Genomic DNA, 23,036 nt, shown 5'->3' on the forward strand with positions numbered 1-23,036 from the left:
GGTCCAATATGGCTCAGAAGCCACCAATCCAGCATGGTGTAGTGAGCCAAGTGGATTCAGATCAGGTTTCTAATGTGCATGAATTATGGGTTCATAAGCCAAACACTTTTTCAGTACATACACTAAAAGAACAGCTGTAACTGGCATGAATGGGTATCCATGTTCTGATAAAGTATCCAATGTAAAATACATCCACTGCAGCCAGTCCTGGCCAGTTTTCCACAGTTGCAGTTTAACATCTCTCATCATATAGTCAAGGCAATTGCCTGTCCTGGAAAATTATTGAAGTGCATTATTTTACCGTGTAAATGCCTATTCTATAGCACTTTTCATTTTGTTGGGCGACTGAAGTTTAGCTTGTTCAAATTTAACCTAATTTAGCTTAAATTTAGCTGGAGAGGTAAACGAGTGGAGGCCAGTGAAAGGAAATGCCAAATGTTGGGGAAATGGAATCTGTTATTACAAGAGAAATGAAAAAGAGGAAATATATTTTATAGTCCAGCATCCTGAAGGGACAATGAAGCCTTTCGCCTGTCTCCAGTGGTACAGGAGGAACAGCCAACAAAGCCAGCAGTGGTACAGTGGAGCTAGAACACGTTTTGACTGGGTTGGCAGATGGAAATCTAACTGTGAAGTAACAGATACATGACTAGAAACTTCAGAACAGAAGCCTGTGTGGCTTCTTGCAGTTGAGGATGTGCAGATGAGGAAGAGCAATAACGACTGGTGACTGTTCTGGGTGAAGTTTCATCTTCTCACAGCAGACAAACATGCCTGTTTGCTAATAAGGAGACCCACCTATGAGAAAGCCAACTGAGCAGGTGTTGAAAGTAGGAACAGGAGGGGAAACTGCGAGTCAGCGGCGCATGGTCAGAGATTTATTCTATACTTTAGCAGTGGAAGGATCAGGCCAATAAAACTTTATGGCTGAAGCGTTTCATTGTGAAACTCATCCATCTTGGGATGAGTTACTGCCTGATGCTCAAGATTTAATATAAAAATGTAAGACTTTTTTCATATTCAGTAAGTTTCAATTTCATGCCATTGCTTGTTTATCAGATTAGGAGTTGCACTTTTCAAATTGGTTTTGGAACAAAACCCTACACACGTCTGTATCAGCATGATAATTGGATTTTAGGTTTTAGCCCATTTTAAATGAAATGCTTATGGCTGCAGCTGCTGATTATTTTGATTACGGAATAACTGAATAGTAATTTTGTCTTTAAGATGTGAAAAATAATGACAAATACTCCAACTGGATTATTTTTGATTGGCCAATAGTAAAAAAAAAAAAAAAAACCCCAAAGGTAAAATTCATTTAGCAGAAGCATGATTAGAGGTTTTACTTGATAAAATACCATGGATTCATTCATTCTTCTGATACTAGGCCTATGTATATTCCATGTTTGGGAAAAAACTGACTTTTTCAGTCTCTTCAGCTCATCAAATGATCACGACTGGTCAGGTGCACTCAGTAGTAACAACGTATTTACTGTAGCAGTAAAATCCAGGTCAGATGCTTGCGAAATGGCTGCTTCTTTGTTTCTCTGCATGTTTATTGGACGTTAATGGCCACCTCTTTGACGCAGATAGAAACAAACAGATAAAATGTGTTGAGCTGTGGTCAATTAGAGGGCGTGCTGTTCTGTTCCTGACCTTCAGCATGTAAAGAGATATGAGATAATAGGCTGTGGCTGTTAGTCAACATGCCCCTTTTGTGTCCATGTCAAACCACACATCATACCTCCGCTTTCCAGGTGATGTTGACACTCTTCTGTTGTCTTCCCCCCCCAGGTGCTTGTTAGGTGAGTTCAGCAGACTGGTCAGAGACTGTGGGTGATGCTGATTAAGCCAAGAGACACTTTGCAGTCCAGATGAGACAATGCCAAAGCCTTTCCCATGTGGAAAGATGTTTGAGAGTTTTCTTGTGCAGCGAGAGAAGAAAAGGAGATTTAGGTGAGGTGGCTCGCTTTTCATATAGGGCACTGTCACACAGACACACACACACACACTCACACTCACACACAGAAACACACACTGAGGAGTTTTACTGCCTTGAGGTCTTGTAAAACAAAGGCCTTTAAACGCTGTGGAGAGACAGTACATCATTTATCATTCCACCTATGAAACTGTTTAGCTGATGTGGCAAAAATTATAAAGCCACCAACCACTTTTTCTGTAACCTGGTCTAGGGCTGAATATTGAGTCAGCACTTCCAGTGTTAGAGACAGTTACAGTGGTTGAGTTGCACATTTTACATTTCTAATATTCAGGGTTTTACTATTTAATATTATTGTAAGATTGACTTTATGTGACTTCCTCTGTTTTGTAATAAATTATTAGCTAAATATTACTGCATTTATCTTTTTAAAGAGTAGAACATTTTGAACAAAAGATGCATTTGAACATTTGACAATGGTGAAATTTGGTGCTTGTTCAGAAACACCTGCATCCTCCCACTGCTGCCATGACCTCAGACAGACAGACAGACAGACAGACCACTGCTCTGCCTTCCACTCTAAACTACTGAGAGCAGGTCAAGGTAGCACATCACATTTCACAGGTTGAAATCAGAGAAGTTAAGTGGGAGAACACCAGCACAGAGTCTCTTCTCCCTGTGGTTGTCCATCATTTGGTTGTTTACGCTGTGTTTGACAACCAGCAGGTGAGGCATTTCAAAACTGTGGGAAGGAGCATGTAGCAATGCCAAAACTTTTTTAAGTTGCATTAAAAGAGAGAGAAACACAGAGAGGAGTTTTGTTTTGGAAGAGAGGAGAGGTGTAAAATAAAAAGTAAAAGCAGTTTGAGAAGATAAGCTGTGTGAAGAGAAGAGCGGCCATTTCTGCACACTCTGCTTTCTCTGATAACACACTGTCCACAAATAAAAGATTTCAGTTGTATAAACACAGGAACCCACATCGGCCTGAAATAAAACACACAAAGGAGTTTTCTAAAAATCTCCTCCTCCCTCATCCCAGGCCTGAAGACGTGCCAGGAGACGGGTGTTGCCCTGCTCATGGGCTGGCTGTCTCAGCTTTGATCAAACTAATTTGTCCCTTTTATTTTTTTAACAACAGAAAGGAATGTAAATTTAGATTAAAACAAGAACAACAAAACTACAGGACGTGTTCAGGTATGGGGCCATGGCTACGTGTGTGTGTGTGTGTGTGTGTGTGTGTGTGTGTGTGTGTGTGTGTGTGTGTGTGTGTGTGTGTGTGCGCGCGCGCGTGTGCGCGCGTGCGTGCGTGCGTGCGTGCGTGTGTACTCTGTGAGGCCTCAGCTTGAAAAAGCAAGTGCCCATAATGTAACTGGGTTTAAGGTTAGGCTTAGGAAATGAATGTAAGTCAATATAAAATCTCTAAAGATTAAAGATAAGTATTATAATACTGGTCATTACTTTATTACATCAATCACAAGATTTACATCTTACAGCTAAAATGTACTTCACATGACCTTAGAAAGCAAATGCATAAAAAGTCTCTGTGGTTTCTCTTGTCTCTCAGGTGTTGACTGTTGTGTGATTTATACCAGGGTGTAGCATGGAACCAGTCCTGTTCCAGGAAGCAGTTTTACTGATGTATAAAGATAAAATTCTTCACAGCATAGTTGAACGATGTCCAGATTACGTAGCAATCTGTGTTTAGACATTCATGGGATTTTGTCCTGCCCCATGTTCTTGTAGTATTATTTTGTAGTGTCATGTAGAGAAAATAGCTGTAACTTATCAGGCTCTGAAGACATTTCTAAAGTCTGACAAAAATTACGTTGTCTCAGTTTGGGCTTAGAGCAAGAAAAGACCTCCAATATGGGTTGAAAAGATGTGGGTGTTTAACAGGCTCACCAGGAAATGTCTCAAAAAGATGCTAATTATTTGCATTATGGAAAACTTAGTATCAAAGGTTTTAAAATCTCGAGCCATTGTGGGGACTACATTTCAGAATATACAGTACAGTGCTGCAGCCCCTGTAGCATCAATTTAGACCGTTTCTTTTGTCCCTGCAACCATTGTGCAAGTGCAGTATTAAACACCTGTGAGCTACATTCACATTGTCACCAGATTCATCAACAGCCCTATAAGGTCACTCATATTCTCTTTCAGCCTCCTGCCATTTCTCAGTGCACTCTCCAAAAGCAGGTTCAGTGAGTTTCATCCTAACTCAAAGTAAAACACACGACAGCTCAGTCGGCTTGGTAAGACCCAAAGTGAGCTGAGAAGCATCCATGCATGTAGTTCACAGTGAATAAACAAAAACTGAGAAACTAAGAAACTGACAGAAACAGAAGGCTTTACTTTCCTCCACCCGTGTGCCACTGCCCTGAACCTTCACACCACAGTGATAGCCTACTGCACAGGGTTAAAAATGGCCTCCCAAATCTGAACATGTGTGAATGAAATTCATTAAAACATTATTTAGGAGAAAATCATCTTTTCATCTCCTCGCTGTCACCTTATTTTCTCTGTGTACTGGGGGAAAGGGAGATGATGCGTTTGTTCACCCCTCACTTACTCCTCTTTGAATTTTATGTCAGGCGATATGGGAAGCAGAGTAGAGCCAAGTGAAGGAGGGAAAGAATGAACGTGAAGGGGAATTAGAGATGACAGATAATAGTGGGGAATTGAGAGAGTTGTGGAGAGGATGTGGCAGAAGAGGACGAGGTGGCGCAGTGCTTCAGTACTACACCGAAACCCCACCAGCTTCCAGCTTGTCTCCTTTTGTACTTCTGCTCCCATCACGTCCTCTCTCACTTCCTCTCCTCTTGTCTCTCTCTTTCATGATTGTTTTTGAGTTTTATGAGCAGAATATATGTTTTGGAAAAAGAAGTATCTCAATGACACACTGGTATTTGTACAATTGCAACCATTGCACCACTGTCATTGTTTATGGTTTTTGTAAAATCAGTTATATTTGGTGAAGATTTAAGCAGGAGGGACAGTGACAGGACAGACCAGCAGGCAGGCAGCTGGTGACTTGTTTGATAGTTTAAGGCTTGTTTTGTTCTTGACTTGCACGTTAACTGACTTTTCTCAGGTCTCGAGATTTATTGTGACTTGCACCGCAGTGGCTTTATTCCACTGTGAGTAATACATTTTGAGATATCAGGACCCAGAAAGGGCTTAGTATTTGAGTGCGGAGATATGATCTCTGTGTCGCTGTACATGTGAATATTATGAGACTCTGACCAGGGTCCTCAACAACTTTTGAAGCTGCACGAGAACATAAATCCCCAAAGACGACTTTCACCGCTTCTGAACTCGTCTTTCACATTCGCTCCTCTGCGCTTCATCTCTTGCCTCATTCATTCGACTCCTCCTTCCATTGGACCACATCACCTCCTCCCATCCTCTTCCTTTCCCCCAACTTCAGCTGGACCTGCCTGCCCCTCTGCTCCTCTTCACACTCCTCTCCACTCTTCGCCTTTTGTTTCATTTGCAGTAATCAAGACCTTGGGGGGCCTGTGCTGAACAAGCTCCTTCAAATTTGTGTAATGTTGGGCAGTCACTGGGAAAGCTGGCTCATTCAAATGTCCAACATGTTTTTGAAAATAGTTTAGACTGTACGAATAAATTTAGCTGCGTAAACTGTCCACTTCCTGTGTTTAGCAAAGTAAGGAGATCCCATTCAGTCAAAACCAAATCTGGACTCTCATTCAGATTCTAGCTGAATCCATTTTTATTGCAAGTGAGAGAAGATGTAGGTGAGATGTATCAGGCAGATGTGTACAAACAGGACCAGATTAGGATCATGGATAATGTGTTTTTGTCACCTTGTATTTTTGAATTTCATGACCATTGCTTAATAAGGAGTAATTTATAATGAATACTGATCCAGAGGCAGCTTTCATTGGTTGTTTCCTTTCTGTATAGGCTTGCTTTTCCTCTTTCCTGTATCTTCACTGAAACAAAGCTACAAGATGTAAATTAAAGCACATCATTTAATCAGCGTGGTTATCAGAATAAATTATGTACAGCTCACTGGCCAGAGCCAGGCACAGTACTGCCACAAACAGGTTTTTGATTTTCAGTGTGGCTAATTGGAGGAACTCACTTTTCCAAGTTCTGACTGAACATGATTGTGAATAAACCTGCACTGACTGATTTTTGGCCCCTTGGGGAAAGTGCAAAAAGCTGTGAAGACAAAGCATCACCCTTTGAATCTGACATGGTGAACATTTTACCCAGTAGTTGTTTATTTACAGAGATGTTATGGTAAAATAGCAAATACCTGTTACTTAGACTTGTGTTCCAGTCATCTGATGAGTGTAACTCTATCAGTCCCCCTTGTGCTAGCTCTGTTTCTGTTAAATTGGGATTTTGCAGGAGGAGGAGGAGGCCTCATCTGTATTACATCTGTGAAAATTCAGACACTCATATCTCAAAGCTACCAAAATGAAACTAGGGAGGAGCATAAAAACTGTATTAGTTTATTATTTTTTTAAAGGCACTTATTAAGACAATCATGCAACACATAGGTAATTTAATCCTGCTGTGTTATTGTATATTTGATTGACTTCTGTTATTAGATAGGTTACTACATTTAAGTAGCAAAACTTAAAAACTCCCTGTAATAAGCCAAGCAAAAGTCCTGTCTTTCTTCACTAGAAACAGTATTTGTATTTTTGCTGAAAACAAACATGCAGCAACAGCTTTAATGGTGCTGAACTAATCCTGAACACAACACCTGTGTTTTCACTATATTGTTGTGCACATTGTGTCAATGCACAGACACAGAAGTGTGAGTGTGTTCAATGATGCTGATGGAGAGACAGAGCTGAGCTCCAGCAATGTGCCATTTGGATGCCAAGAGGCAAAGCTCAGCTCAGTTGGGCTCCGCTCCAGTTTAGGTTTTTTTAGTCCAGAAATAAACACAGAGTGTGAGACTGAGTCAGAGTAGTGAGGGTGAGGCTTGGAAAGGCAAAACAAAAAGCTCAAAGAAGCTAAAAGGCTCTTCAGATCTGAGAGCTTCAGAGGTCTTCATAGGTTACTGCGAGCAACTCCAGTCACTTCATATTGTATCACCACCGTACATTAACATGAATATTGATTAGAGTGGCTTTAAAGGATTTTCTGCCCATATAAAAAGAAGAGTCTGTATCCTTGAGGTCATTTTCATCTACATCATAAAATAAGATTTCCACTTTCAATCTTTTTTACTTTTTGAAAAGTGTTTTATGCTCTTTTTTTGTAATTAGAGAAGAAAACAACCACTGAGGCACTGAAGGGTAAAATGCAGGTTCATGCTCCATATACTCCACATACTGCACCGAACCTCCTGGTCTTTGGACTGTTGCACTTACCAACGACAGCAGATGATGAATGTTTTTATTTTTATTTTGGCTTGTTTTTAAACAACGTTGGAAGCCCATGTGTGGGATGGGAATAAAGAGATTATTACAACATGGAAATAGTTTTTTGATGCTATTAGTCAGACTCACTTCATTTCGCACTTCATTTATCTCCGACCCCACCCGCCCCCTCCTTTCTCTATTTCAGGATGAAAATGAGGCGGCACAGGGTGTTCTTGTTGTGCACGGTGGGCCTGTGTGTCATCTCTTTCCTCCACTACTACAAGGCCCTGCACTACGTCTCCCTGCTGCGCGAGCTATCTGCCCCGTACCCCAACATCAAGTCCTTCATCATGGTCACTGGCTTCTTCTGGAGGGAAAAAGGTTTGTCCACCACCCCTCTCAGCCCTGCCTCACCCGAAGAGGCCCCTGATCTCCCCCACTCAGACACCAAAGCCAGAGTGGTGTCAGGTGTTGTGGGAGTAAGAGGAATGGGGATCGAAGATGTCATGGGTGGGGGTGCTGGGCTCATTGCCAATGCAGCTCTGGAGATGAGGCCGAGGGCGGAGCCAGCGCCCCCTCATCCGTGGGAGAAACCAGAGGAGAACCAGCGGGGACATGCTCCAAATCAGGTAAGCTGCTTACAGTGAGTGACCTGTACAGTCATTGTAATACAAGAGCTCTTTCCCAAAGACTGACTACTAATTCTATAGTGTTTATTTAAATTTGTATGTTATTGTATTGGACTTTTACCTCCAAAGAACTTGCATCTCTGTAAAATAAGTGGTGCTGTTCTATCATACTTTTCTAGTTAGAACGTCCGACCTCTAACGTGGATCGACATATCGGCATCAGGCCTGATCTTGGCACAGTTTAATGGATCAGTATCTGCTAAAGTACCCTAAGCCTTTCTTAACTGAACTTCATCTCAGCTTGCTAAGACTGGCAGCACTGAGCGCCTTATGACAGCTGATCAAACTGTTGCTGATTAATATTAATTCTGAGAAACTTGATGACAGGCTAAAATTAAACTGCACTCCAAAACACTGTAACACCGCTGTACAGTCAGAGTGGACCGACTGTTCCTGTAGTTCCAGCTGCAACGTTCTTTGGAATAAGTAACTTTAATCAACATCAGATTCAATTCTGTAACGTGAGATAAAGGATTCTGATCAGGACTGGAGCCAAACAAAACATGACTGAGACATCCCTAACTTCTATGCAGTAAAGTGTGTAAAACAGCTAAATGTAGTACACATTAAGAGGAAACAAAAGAACAGAAAGTAATAAGGTGCTCTCTTTGAGGCGTCTTATTGATCTTTCATCTTTCTCTATTACTGTATTTTATCCTGCTGTGTTGCAGATACTGTGCTGTCTTTTATCACTGTGCAAATCATCTCCAACATTCAGCAAGTTCCCACATTCATTATCATGGTGCTTTTGTGATTTAGTGTAAGAAGCAATAAACCTTCCAACATTTAAACTGTGTTTCTGAAGTAGCAAATTGCTTTCATTATGAAGATGTAATGATTTGGTGTCATTGTTGAGCTGTGATTATCGCAGCTGCACTTTTATTAATGTGCGTTTCCAAACATTAACTGTAGACCGTTAACCTTTATTTCATTCACCTACATGTTTGCATAAGGAGCTGCAACTCGGGATTAATCAACAAAAAGGAAATATAATTTTGACTAGTGCTTATATTGTAGGATATGGCTTTCTCAAGATTTTAATTTCATGGGTCATATATACAGGTATGTGTCATTATCCTGAATAGGTTTCATTACTGTGTTACATTCTAACAGGCTAATTTTTATTGTCCACTAACACATTTTCAGCAGAGAGAATCAGATCAGTTTTAGTTTGTCGTTGCTGTGTTGACCCACAATGACATGGAACTGTTGTTGTTTTCCTTTATGTGCCATCATCAGATTATCTTTTGAGTTACTCTCAAATTGCCAAGAGCACGTTTCACTGTTTCATAGCAACTGGTACAACTCATAAACCTTTGTTACTGCATGGCTTCAACTTGTTTAAAGGTCCAGAATATAAACCTTTAGAAGTTAATGGAGGAGTCCCAACTAAAAAATACTTTTGTTTTGTTATAAACATGTAGTGCAACTATCAATTCAAATTGAGCTTTGTATTTAGGTTTTCCATTCCCCATGTCCGTTTTTCTCTCCAGGAGGGAGCTGAAGATCACTTGAAGCCACAGAATTCCTTAAAAATCAGCTTCCAGCGTCAAGTTGCTGGGCCTTCCATCACACACACTCCACTGAATGAAAAAAAGCACCATGTGCAAGACCCCTTGGAATCCATAGGTGACCTGCACACCCGCACTCACCAGCTTCAAGATGACAAAACACCTTACTTTGTCCGAACCAAAGCTGGAGCCCTTTGCTTTAGGCAGGGGACAGAGGTGGCTACCCCAAAGGAGTACTCTGGGAAATCAGGAGGTGGTGGGGCAAATGGAGCTGGGGAAGGTGCTCAAGTTGGAGCTGCTGTGCAACGTAAACCTCTGGAAGTCCATCTGCAGCCCTCCATAGCTCCAAAAGCTAAGTCGAGGTCCAGGGGTAATGGTAAGCGACTGGTTAAGTGTGTATGTCGGCCAGGATGGCATGGACCTTACTGTGGGGTTCCCACCATGGTGTACCACTCCAATCTGCCCACCAAGGATCGGCTGACACCCAGAGAAATCCCACGGAGGGTGATCAACGCCATCAATGTTAACCATGAGTTTGACCTGCTGCATGTGCGCTTTCATGAGCTCGCCCAAGCCGTTGATCTGTTCCTTGTATGTGAATCCAACTTCACTGCCTATGGAGAGAGACGCCATCTGAGGTAAGACACACTTCTGGACTGGTGTGTGTATGGAAATCATACAAGCCATGCCCCTAAGGTCAAGTTTTATCTAGTCAAGATGTGTAATCCTCAACTGAGCTCCTCTGAGGCAAAGTCATGAAAGGGGTTTAAATATTATAAAACCGTAACTATAGTAAAATCCGAATGTAGCGTCTATTTGATGTGCTCTCTATACTGAAGATGCCCAATTTATCCTCGTTTCATAAATATTCATCAGTACAAAATTAATAAGTTGCACAAAATCCCAACTTTTACCAAATTGTGACACTTAGCAGCGCAATGAATAGCTAGTGTTTACAGCTCACAGTCTTTGTTTGCAGCCAGCCTTCACGCTTTTTCAGTATCAGTGTGCTGAATAACAATTTTCAGTAAAGTTCCTTTGGCAACAGCATGAAATACCCAGGGAGCAATTTTACAGCAGATTATGACAAGAGCAACGTGATTGACTCTGCGTGCAGCCTTGGAGGGAGAGATTGGTGTGTTCAATCATAGAATGTGACACAGCATGAAAGCGGCTACATTCACTGAACAATCTCTCTCGCAATGCATATCAACAGGTTAATTGAGCTGTTCTTCCAGTCAGTTTGGTGCATAGACACTGGGATTTCTGTACTGAAAGACATAATTTGTCAGACAAGGACCTTTGTTGCCCTTATCATGTACTTCGATGTATTTCAACTTTCTTGCCATTGTTTTTGAAATTCCTGCTACTGTTTTTAGATCATTCTTTCCAGTAGGGAAAACAATTGACTTATGACACTTGCTTGAGTTGTGCAGTCAACACAAATCAAGTCTGCATTTATTTTCCTCCAAGTCACATGGTTCCATGGTAACATGATTTATGTTTGTCATCAGTATTTCTTCACCAAAATGTTATAGTTTCCTCAGTGATGCCCAACAAATGTGTGTGTTAAATGCATCTGTCATCACATAACACGTTTGCATTACATTTGTTTATTAATTTTGAAAACCTTGTGTCCTGACTTTTGGTAGTGCACCATGTCTTAGCACTAACTGCCAATAAGTGCCAATAACTCACTCATGAACAGCACTGATCCAAAGTGCCACCAGTGGTCAAAAACTGGACAAAATAGATTTTTGAATTTGAAGTGTCTGCACTGTTTTACCTCACAACAAGTACAGTACATGATGTTGTGAAAAAATGCAAACATAATGAGGATGACATAAACATGCAGAACCACTGACGGTCATTTGAATATATCAGTGCATGAACAAATGGCTATTTAAGGTTCTTGTGAAATTATCCACTAAACTGCAAACTTAATGTGTGTGTCCTCTCCAGTTTTCTGCAGCTGCTCCTCAATGGTACATACAACTACATACGTCACAAGATCCTGTACGTCTTCCTCGACCATTTCCCAGATGGGGGTCGGCAAGATGGCTGGATTGCTGACGATTACTTGCGTACCTTTTTGACACGCAACGGTATGTCCAGGGTAGTGGGAACCAGGTCGGACGATGTCTTCATTATCAATGATGCTGATGAAATCCCGGCACATGAAGGCATCCTTTTCCTCAAACTGTTTGATGGCTGGACAGAACCTTTCGCCATCCACATGCGCAAGGTAGTAGCAATATGTCATTTACACTTTCTATCAGGCTCTGAATTGTTCTGCACTGTGTTCTTGTAATAGCTTTCTGTTGTTCTGATGTTTAGAAAGTGTCAACAAAATGAATCATATTCAATGTTATTTCTTTTCCTCTCTCCACATGCAGTCACTGTATGGATTTTTCTGGAAGCAGTTTGGCTCTCTAGAGGTGGTAGCAGGAAGCACGGTGGGAATGCTCCGCGATGTCTACGATGGTGATGGTATCAAACTGCGCCGGCGGGAATACTACACAATGCCAGGTTTCCGCAAGTATGAGAACGACACAGGTCACATCTTGGTGCAGTGGTCGGTGGGCAGCCCTGTCCATTTCGCTGGGTGGCACTGCTCCTGGTGCTTTACACCAGAGGGGATCTACTATAAGCTGGTGTCAGCACAGAATGGAGACTTCCCGCGTTGGGGCGACTATGAGGAAAAGAAAGACCTTAAGTACATCCGCAAACTGATTGAGACCGGAGGCTGGTTTGATGGCTCCCTGCAGGAATATCCTCCTGTGGACCCCAAAGAGCACATGTATGCCCCAAAATACATGCTAGAGCACTATGACAGGTACCACTACCTCCTGGAGAACCCTTACAACGAAATGTCCAACAAAGTTGAGGGCTAGGAGTTCAGCTGGGAAAAATCTACATAAAATTACTACTAGGGCCCACGTGAGGCCTTGGCACTGAGTTCAGGGGGCTGAAACTATACTGATGAACTACATCTCTCACTGGAGCAATACTAAATGTATCTCCACCAGGCAGCACTGATGTTGCAGGGATTTAAAGTCTCTTAAAAATCATTTTGGGGTCAAAAAAGGGAACACTGAATCACATCCACCATGGATTTCCAGAAAGAGCATTGATAGGATACAACCACTGGATACACAAAATCATAGATTTTTTTCATTCTACTCTTGGGGGTGTACCCACACTGTCAGTCTTTTTGTCACCCTGCCCTTGTCCTCCCTTCTCCTCACCCTGCTGACACACCTGTTGTCTGAGAGAAAGGGGCTGCTTCAAAGAAAAACAAGGGATTTTTGTAGGCATGTGAAACCTGTGGAAAGGAGACACTTGGAAGTGAAGGACTGTGCTTGTTGTTTCTGTCTGTGTTTGCTAAAGTTTACAGACTGGTTTGATGTTCCCGCTTCACTCTACACCTTCAGACGTCTTCCTGTTAATATTTGGTGACCTCCTTCCAGAAAAACATACACATTCAGATATTAAATTTGGCGTTTTCTTCAGTAGAAAATGACTCATTCTAGTTAAACCCCACTGGCGTTACCTACTCAGTGGGGTTTAACTAGGTAGGTGGGGAAAGATGTTTCAGCTCATTGACATACTCACTTATCCAGATGCACCTTAGACCTTGTCTGTGTGTTTGTCAAAAAAAAAATTAAAAAAAGTATGTGTGGCTTGTCTTCGCATCATATTGTGAGGTGTTAGGCTGTGAAAGGGGGCGGGGGGTAAAATAATCAAGAGGCAAGAAGGAAATATCAGGCAGGGCTGAGGAAGAAAGACTGTGATATGAAACCAGAGAGCGAATACAGGAGAAAATTTTGGGGATAATGAGGGAGGAAGAGAGCAGTGATGAAAAGGAGGCTCTCTCGTCATTTCCTTTCCCACAGGCTCTGCTGATGCATGAGTGTTGCAGAATGTGTGTGAATGTATGTCAATGCAATCCAAGACAGATGAAACTTTCCGTTAGAGTAGTTGAGGAAAGACCAACCTTTGCTTTTTTTTTCTGTCTGTCCAGCAGCAACTGAGATGACTTTGTCTCCTTGGAAACTAAAGTGTGTGAAAAAGGGATACAGGATGGGTATTGTTAGGATGAGTGGGTGGGTTCACATCAGGCGAGGAGCTGCAGCATTCAGACTAGGTCAACGCCGTCTGTAGGTCCCCCTGGTTAAATATTCCTTTCTCCATAGCCAGAATCACCCACTTTCTAAAAATGACTCCTCTAAGCTTTTTCTGTTCTTCTCCTGCTCTTTTATGTTTTACACCACTAAGTGTCTTTTTTCCATCTTTAGTGTGTGTTTTCTCATAATTCTCATTAACAACACATTTTTTCTTTCACACGTTCCTCCTTCTGTCGAAAATGGCACTTTCCCTCTCCCACACACACACACACACACACACACACACTTTGGGTGAAGGCATGTAAGGCCTTGGGTGTGTGTGTACCTGTTTCCTCTTAGTTCTACGTTTCATTAATGGGGATGTATTTCTCTTCTCCCTGCCTCATTTCTCTCCCTGTCTCTACAGGACAGGGCAGCCGTTACCATGGCGATACCTTCCTTCTGCCCACAGATCACTATCATGTGAAAATTAGGCACATGCGCTCATGCCTCTTGCTTTCTCCCTATCGTAGACCACTTTCGATATGGCTGGATGCATAAATCCCCACCTTGAATTGCTTGGCAGAAAGTAGTGATTTGGATGATTTTGACAGCATATGCTTTCTGTGGGTGTGTGTCAAGTGGGCTGAGGCCAGCAGAGAGCTGCTCAAGATAAAGATGTCATAGCAGCAGTATTAACAAAGGTAGGGAGAAATTGTGGAAGCTAAACATGTAGCAGAGAAGTACTGGTCAAAAATCAGTAAATGCACTGATTTTTTTTTTTTTTTTTTTTTTTTTTTTAAATGCAGGTAGATCATATCCACCACCTGCTGTTTAAACGTTTCTCTGGGTTTTTGCAGATGCTGTTTGAAGGTGCAGTCAAGAGGCATAACAAATTTTAGGGAGGACACTAGAGAAGTTACAAAGAGGGAAGGGCAGATAAAATCCAAAGGCACAATTTGATGTTTCACACCGAACATCTTAATAAAGAATATCTCAGGTGCTGTTTTGTCCACCTGTTTTGTCCTGCTAAAAGTGTCACTTGGGAGTCTTGGGATGATAATTGAATTAGTAGCAGTACTGGGGTTTTGCAAGTCTCTGTGTCCCTCACTATATGACCATGGCTGTGAGCTCGTGGTGGGAAAAGCAGATTAGCCACTGACAGTTGTGTCGGGTCTGTACTGCTGCCTCCATTGCAGCACGGTCTGCGGCAGCAGCTGTTAGGGGTTTGGTGTTGCTGTTCAGAGCCAACTCCCATTCAAACCCAGAGGGGCTGCAGAGAAATGAGCTTTAAATAGGATTTGACATGAGGCGACCAAACAGATGACAACAATGTTGGATGATACTTTTTGTTCATGAATTAGAGTTTTGCCTTTTGAAAGGTACTGATATTCAATCAGTGAAATAAAAACAATTGCTGACTTTGCTCTGATTTTATGGCCTTGAACAATTTGCGCTATTCCTCCGTTGGCCTGTCTAGAAAAAAGTAAAAAAGTTAATCTTCTGTTACACAAGAAAAAAGAAAACATGCAACTTTATAGCCAAACGTCATCTCTGAAATGGGACCTCAGGGATGTTGGTTCAATCTCATCAAGGGCTGGGTGTGTGTTTGTGTTTAAGCTCTGCCAAGAGGCATTTAACCCGAGTTTACTCATCAACTCTCACACTGCTGCAGTGAGGCGGCACATCTGGTGAACAGTGTTTGCATGTTAGTACGTATGGGCCACGCTTTAAAAATGATGCGTGTGTGTGTGTGTGCGTGTGTGTGTGCGTGTGTGTGTGCGTGTGTGTGTGTGTGTGTGCGGTGACTCATGTCCGATAACGTCTGCCCTGCTGAAAGACAAGCCACAGTTACTGGGCTTGGCTTGTTGCCCCAGTATCGCCATGGCAACGATCCTCCTGATGAATTCCTGAGATCCCTAGCAGCCTGAGGTCACCAACTAAGATAGCAGACCAATCGGATAAGGGGTGAGGAGAGGAGAGCAGAGGGAGGATGACTGGAGGAATCTTGGCAACCTGACCTGGGTAAAAAATGCTAAACTTTTTATTGCTCAGTCACTTTCAGTGAAGGTAATTTTGTGCTTTTCATTGGTTTGGCTGACTCATCACAGCAAACTGACACTTTTTATGAAGAGCACATAAGGTAGATAGGAGAAAGACTTTTTTTAAAACATAAGCCAGGAATAAAACATGAGCAGGAAAACGAGAGAGAGAGAGAGAGACAGAGTTCTGTTTCAAACACAGCCAAGATTTGATGAATGGAGACTCAGATCCAAAAGGAGATATTTTGGAAACAGTCCTGTCGTTGTATTGTACTGTCAGTCCCAGTGACAGTAATATCGAATGAAGCATGGTTATAACATGAGGGAGAGGAGGGAGGCAATAAACGGGACTGAACAGCTTTGATTTTTCCACTTTGATGAGGGAACGTCGTTGTGGCGATGAAATGAAAACCATCCAAACGAGGGGAGCAGCTCATCATCCCTGTAAGAAATCTATAAACCAGTGACAGTTTAAGTAAAGAAGAGGTTGTGATGTTGAAGGGTTGGAGCTGCGTTTGTGCCACCTCACTGCACCTGATAGTTGTCTTGCTTAGAGACGCCTCTGCAGATGTTAAAGCACTTAAACACACCTGACATTTGTGCACAGTCTGTCTAAGAGCAGCACTGATCTGGGGCCACCCATCTTTTTTTTTTTTTTTTTTTTTTTTTTTCTCTTGATCAATCATCAGCAAAGCAAGTAATATACAGGCAAGTAAAGAGCTGTGGCCTATAAACATTATCCAGCCTTGAGAATATTAGAGGTTATTTGTAGAATTCAACATTTTTAGAGCATTGTCAAACATTTTTTCCGAAGAGACAAGGTTTGACTTTTAATTTGATCGGGTTTTCCCAGGCACAGCTGCAGTAAACATGGCTGCTGGCTTCAAGTAATTGGAACAGAGGGAATAAGTTGTATAAACGCAAAACTAACTGAGACCGTGTGAAGCTGCTGCAGGTTGGTGTGGAGTTTTGTTGCTAGGAAACAGCTCAGTGCCGCCCTGGTTTCCTTTGATTTATTACTATTAGCAAGAGGAAGCAAACTTGGAGCGATTAACATTTGAAACTGGATAGGTCTAAACCCTGTATTTACATGCTATCATCTAAAGAAATGTTTACATTGTGGTCCGCCACACATACTGTTTTTATTAAGTATATCGAGAAGTTTTTCCTTTACTTTTCCTTAAAGTAACATAAATCTGTTAAAAATGTTTCATTTACTGACATTACTGAGGATTTATCTTGCCCATGATTTAGTGTTTAGTATTAGACTTCTAAAACGTTAAGATTTAAATCTGTAAAGCAAAATAACCGGCACAGCCAAGGGGGAGATATCAGATATCCTGCCCATGGCACCACAGATTTCCCATAATGTGATTCAGTAGCATCTTTTTTGCTTTAATTTCACCATATTCACATCATTCAGACGCCATGACACCAGGTTATAGCACAAATTGGAAATTTCTAGTCTCCAAACTCGATCTGAGATGATACACGATGAGCCACGGAGGATATTATACAACAGGTCATATGCTGAGCAGAACTAACCATGCCTGGTAAATTGATCTTTATGTGTAAAATTCTTGGTGACCTTGTAATGTGTCCCAAAACCAGACAGCTGTGAAGATCACTACCAAAAGGGAAAAACAAAGAAAATGACATAAATCATCAGTCTAAAAAGATCACTATCAGCCTTCAATTCTCCCAACTGTTCTTTCAGCACACACTAACTATCAACACATGTTTGTGGCATTCAGCAAGTGTTATCCTGTACAGATGTGTTTCTGCAGGGCTGTTGCCTCCCCTAACACCCCCGTCTGTCACTGTGCTTGTACAGCGGCTGCCTGTCCAAGGGCCTTACATGCCTTCACAGCTCTGGCCCTCTGCCAGGCCTGTGGCTTCCACAATTGATCTTTTCCAAGAAACGGGCCGGAAATCAAGGAAGGGGGGGATGTGGATAAAAGAGGGTCATTTTACCAGGGCTCCTTTTTGACTGATGGATCCTACATGGGCCTGGAAACTGTAAAGACATTTAGATATGTATGAAAAAGTACCAGTGTACTGTTCTGGTACAAGAAAGACTACTTTTGTCGGATTTCCTTGAATTGGACCCGTCAACATATCTATTTCAAAGTTTATCACTAACACATTTTCAAATCAAGAAATGAAATGATATTTTGTGCCCATGTCTCTTTGCCAGACCACAGCAGCCGAAAGCTGCTGTTGTCATCATCTTGGCTCTAAACATGTTGTCATTCTCATCATAGAAGTTACAGAAGTCATTCATATTCCACAAGCTGATCCACCACAGTAAATCCAACAGTAGCAGTGAGGTGACTGGAAAGCACCAGCCCTTTAAAGCATTTAACAGTGCTGCAAGGTGAACAAGAAGCCTTACAATGCTGGATCTTTTTTCTTTGACCATTAAAATCTTCCTGTTGTTTATAGGTTTGTGATTTTTAACGAGTAAATCAATTGGTGAATTGGGTGCAGTTCAGTTCTGTTCAGAAAAGCAGCCAACTCAAACATTGCATAGGAAATAATGTGCCCTATGACACCTTTGATTTCAGCTTCGATTCTGCAGAAAAACACATCAAATAAAGTAGCAGTTTAGAATCTGAACGAGTGGAAACATTTATAACGATGGCTGGGAAATTTCTCCTCTGTTAACATATCACATTTTATCTGATGAACGTGGTTGGTATTTATAACAGCAAGACAGGAGAGATGTGCGAGTCTGTGTGTTTATCAGGACTCATAACACGTCTGAATGTTTCAGGTCAGACTGTTGGCTTTGGGGTGGGCGCTGGATGAATCTGGTCCAGCGCTCCATATGTTTTGACACCGTAGATCAAAAAGACGAAAGTCAAGAGTTGCACAGCAGAGGCAGATGGACGCAGTGACACATATGTGCATGAAAAGTCAGGCGAGCAGACAGGCCAACACCTGGCTGCAGATCAAATGCCGTCAGAGGGAAAGGACGAGTGTTGAATGTGTGTCTGTGTGTGACTGCTACTGTATATAGTCATAAGTATGTGGACAGCCCTGTCAGTGTACCTTTAGTTTGATATGGTGTGAAAAATCTGGTTCAAATCCTATTTCTAACTTTAAATATTGACACAGTCAAGTGCATAACACCCATAAAACAGTAAAATTTGCACTTTGAATGTTATTCATGAACTGAATTGACAAAATAGCACATGATAGTTAGTGAGCCCTAAAGGAGGCGGTAGGCAGGTGTGTTACCTTTAGTAGGCTCCCCTCACTCATACGAGGCTGCCTGTGTATATGGGTTTTCAGGGTCTTTAACTTTACAGCATTTTCCAGTTTTGGTTTGGAAAGGGCCTCTCTTGTTTCAATATGACAATGCTACCGTATACTGTGTGTGTGTGTGTGTGTGTGTGTGTGTGTGTGTGTGTGTGTGTGTGTGTGTGTGTGTGTGTGTGTGTGTGTGTGTGTGTGTTTGTTGTGTGCATGTGAATGAATGCTGTCCCTCAGCAGCCACACCTGAGCTGATGCAGAGAAAGAGGGTGACAGGGTTAGAAAAGGCTAAATGAAGGGTTAGGAGAGTGTGAGTGAGAATCTGAAGGTGTTTGAAATCCTCACAGTCAGACGCAGAGATGAAATAAGAGACTGATTCTTAGAACCACAGTCTTTTCACGTTAATATTCTCGACCCTTTTCTGGTTGGTTCTGTTTTGCACTTATGCTTTTATGTGAAGTCAGTTTTTTTTTTTTTTCCTTCAGGGGTTTTGTTTTACAAGTTTAATATTATTTTTGGTGGACGTCTGAAAAAACAGAGGGAGGAGCGATGAGTGTCCCTGGATCTCTGTTTTTCTGTTTAACTTTGTTTTTGTACTTTTTTTTGGAACTTCATCCAGTTGGCAGCTCTATATTTAATGTCTTTTTAATGCAGTGTGTGTGTGTGTGTGTGTGTGCGTGCGTGTGTGTGTGTGTGTGTGTGCGCGCGTGCGCGCACGCTTGTATGGCTGTACAGTGTGAGGACCACTCTGGCGTGTTATACTGTGCTAGTGAGGACATTTTGGCCTGCCCTCACTTTCTGACCTTCAAAAAGCTGTTTGAGGGTTGAGACATGTTTATAGGTTTCAGGTCAGGGCTAGGTTAGAGTTGGGTTTAGGCATTTAGCTGTGATGGTTAAGATAAGCTAAGGAGCTAGCCCTGCTTATGCCAATGAGTGTCCTCACAAAAATAGCTGTACAAATGCGTGTGTAAGCCTACTACTAGAACTGCCTTCTACTACACCTCACTGATCTTTTACCTCCTTTGATGACGTGAAGGGGACTTTTTATCGGGGCAGTTTGCTGTCTGCTTTGTTTTGGTGATCATCTTTGCCTTGTGACTTTAACACCACAAACTGTGTTTGTGTTTTGTTTTTTGAATTTTTTTTAAATGTTTTCTTTAAGGGTTTTAATTGTAATCTAATTTTTCTATCTTCACATTGCTCCCACACACAAACATCCAGTCTATGTGTTTGACTGTGGTCTGACTGTGGCCGTGTCCTTTGATTCAAACAGTCAGACTACTGTAGCCGCTCTGTTTGTGCCCTTGCTGTTATGTGATCGCTATGAAGGCTTGCCATTGTGTGACCAAAAACCATTTTTGTTGTTGCATTAGCTATTCAGAACCAGTTTGGGCTGGCGTCCCAACCTGAGAAAAAACCCAGGATGTGAAAAAACCATTTTCCCTTTTGTCCAATGATCTGTGTCTGTCACACAACAAAGTGGTGCTGGTTCAGTGCTTTTGTTTTCTTTTTCCTCATTAATCACTGATATTTTCAGTTTTTTGTTTCCTTCAAAAAGACAAAGATGTCAAAAACAAAAATGAGATGGTTATCTCTTTTGGAAAAAAGCTTTTTATTTGAGTTGCATGCTGACATACAGACATTTCCTCTGCCTGTAAGACTTTAAATTGCACCTTATTTGAGGGAGTTTGTTTTTGTATGTATACATAACTATATATATGGGGGGATGTATACTGATTCTTTGGTTATTTTTCATTTTGATAAAGATGTAACCTGTAGTCAGGCAGTGTATGTATTCTAAACAGGGTTATGATTTTTTATTGTTTGTCACTTGTTGTGGAGCAGCTTCATTAAGCAGCATGGCAAGAAGTATGCAAGAAGCCTCACAGCTTTCCAAAAATAGATCCTGACACTGATTTTAAAACAACAAACAAATTTCTGAATGCTCACTCCATAAAACTGGAGCACAGACCTCATAACTAGGCTTCAGAAATTATTTTCTTCCTAAAATAAGTTCTTCACTACTTAAAAAAGTAAACATGCAGAAGCAGTTTTCTCTTGTTGATCCAAACTAGAAAAAAATGCTGCTGCTTAGTGAAGCCTTGCCTGCACACACACACACACACACACACACACACCTGTCTGTCCTCATACTATGACCACTAGGAGGCGTCCTGCTCATCCTGTCACTTATCACACAAAACACAAGCACTTCCACCTTCCGTCCATCTTGACCTTGAAAAAGGACAAATGAATGAAAAACATGCAAAAGATGCCATGTCCCTCAGACACACACACGTTTTCACACTCACAAACAATGCGGCCTTGGCAGATGACTGGCACAAGGCATGGTGCAGCCACCCAGTCTCATGTCCCTGGGGCAGAGTGCTGTCTGCTGCCAATTAGCCAACGGGGCCGGTTGCCAGGTCCATAGCCGTCTAATCCTCTCCATTCTCCTATTGGGCTGCACATTTAGTCCTCTGCTCTTTATGCAGACTTTGTTGTGTTTAAAAAAAAAAAATAAAGGTTTACAAAGTGAGAGTCATAATGAAAGTAGGTTACAGGATGCAGCTTGGATGTTTTTTTTATTGGATAAATCCTGGTGAGATCAAGTGGGTTGCAGCATTTTGTGCTTTTTCAGTTGACCTAAATGAAAAGGGAAACATTAGGAACCCGTCATGCTCACAGTTCTAGTTTATCTTTGTGTACCAGTGCAAAGACCTTTCACACACACCTGAGTGTCTTTCAGCCAGATTCACATGTAGCCTGTAAAAATCTCAAAAACGAGACGGTCCTCGTCAAGCATCTGAAACACATTTGCAAAACAAATGAAGGAAATTATATTTTTTTCTTCTTATTTTTGACACAGTGGCTGCACAAGAGCATATTGTGATTATTGTACAAGAACAGCCTCTGTCCCCTGCCTTCCTCTGTCCTCATGCACTGATAATGATTGTATGGTTGCATAGTTTTATTTTTTATATCATTGTTAGGGCTTCATTTTATTTTCTGCAGTTGTTTATTATGTGTTGCTGTCATATTGAAATGGTTTTGATGGGTCTCTAATCATTGTGCAGGAGAGTGTGTGTTTGTGTGAAAGTGTATAAAATGTGTGTGAGAGTTTAGAAAGTGATTGGGAGTGTTGTGTAGTGGCTCAATGTAAAGCTCCCAGTGCACATCAGCCCTTTGCCTGTGTTCATTATTGTGCCAGTGAGTTCAGGTGTTCCCTTGCCTTTGCATCCATTCATCCAAATGAAAGAGAGAGCAGGAGGTGAAGAGGAGAAGGAGGCCCTTTTCCTTTAGTGGGACAAATGCTAATGAGAAAGATACTTTTGAAAAAAATATTTTTGTCCTCTGTGGGATCACAAAGAAAAGTGTACATTTCTAAGTGAACTGAAAATGATAAATGAAAAACTCATTTCTCTATATGAATGGCTGTATGTTAACCACAAACAAAAAGTAATGAGTTCTATGACAGACATAATAAATTAATTTTAAAATTTTAACTATGCCGTCTGTCTGACTTCAAGGCAGTGTGTTGTGTGCTGATGTTGAAGCGTGTGTGTAAATGACATTTTGGCCTGTACTCACAACTGCTTGAAGGATTACAACTCGGTTTTAGGGTTGAGTGTAGAACTAGGATTAGGTATTCAGTCGAGGTTAGGGTAAGGAACTAGAGAATGCATCATGTCAATAAATGCCCTCTCAACTATAGAAAAACCCGTGTGTGTAAGTGCAGATGTTCCTCAGTGTTATTAGATTGCAATGATTTGCATCACCCAGTTGTGATCTCACTAGAGGGCAGCACTGTAGCACACATCATTACGGCTCATTAGGATACATAACTCTGTACACTTCGCCTAGCTTCTGATTATTTTTAACAGCAGACTTTAAAACTCCTAATGGAAAGAGAAATATTTTATTACACCAAAGGCAGTGCATTCATGCAAAATACCAGCATAAATCTAACACAAATTCTACGGTGTAAGCAAATATATCCTGCAGACATATTGATCATTAGTTTAATTTAGTTTTGCACAATTAAGTATGTCCTGTCACTTTAGGAACTCCTCCCAGGTTAGAAGCACTTACACATAGATTCTAATCATGGTGAAATGAACCTGTTAGTGGGCTTCTGAGCCA

At 41.5% G+C, this 23,036-nt stretch overlaps 1 protein-coding gene across 12 annotated transcripts in view; it reads left to right on the forward strand.

Moving 5' to 3' along the window:
• The window catches only part of mgat3b (beta-1,4-mannosyl-glycoprotein 4-beta-N-acetylglucosaminyltransferase b), a 61,772-nt gene extending 39,373 nt beyond the window's left edge, over positions 1-22,399 (forward strand). For 7 of the 12 annotated variants that reach the window (XM_026303515.1, XM_026303514.1, XM_026303513.2 and 4 more), the window contains 5 exons: positions 1,795-1,956; positions 7,493-7,916; positions 9,470-10,125; positions 11,450-11,732; positions 11,884-22,399. In XM_026303515.1, the coding sequence (XP_026159300.1) occupies positions 1,883-1,956; positions 7,493-7,916; positions 9,470-10,125; positions 11,450-11,732; positions 11,884-12,381 (1,935 nt within the window). In that variant the 5' untranslated portion in view covers positions 1,795-1,882 and the 3' untranslated portion in view covers positions 12,382-22,399. The remainder of the gene's footprint in view (positions 1-1,794; positions 1,957-7,492; positions 7,917-9,469; positions 10,126-11,449; positions 11,733-11,883) is intronic. The other 5 variants (XM_026303522.1, XM_026303519.2, XM_026303518.1 and 2 more) reach the window with 1 other exon arrangement.
• The last annotated feature ends 637 nt before the right edge of the window (positions 22,400-23,036 follow it).

This window comes from Mastacembelus armatus, chromosome 1 (genome assembly GCF_900324485.2).
Source record: "Mastacembelus armatus chromosome 1, fMasArm1.2, whole genome shotgun sequence".
Lineage (NCBI taxonomy): Eukaryota > Metazoa > Chordata > Actinopteri > Synbranchiformes > Mastacembelidae > Mastacembelus > Mastacembelus armatus.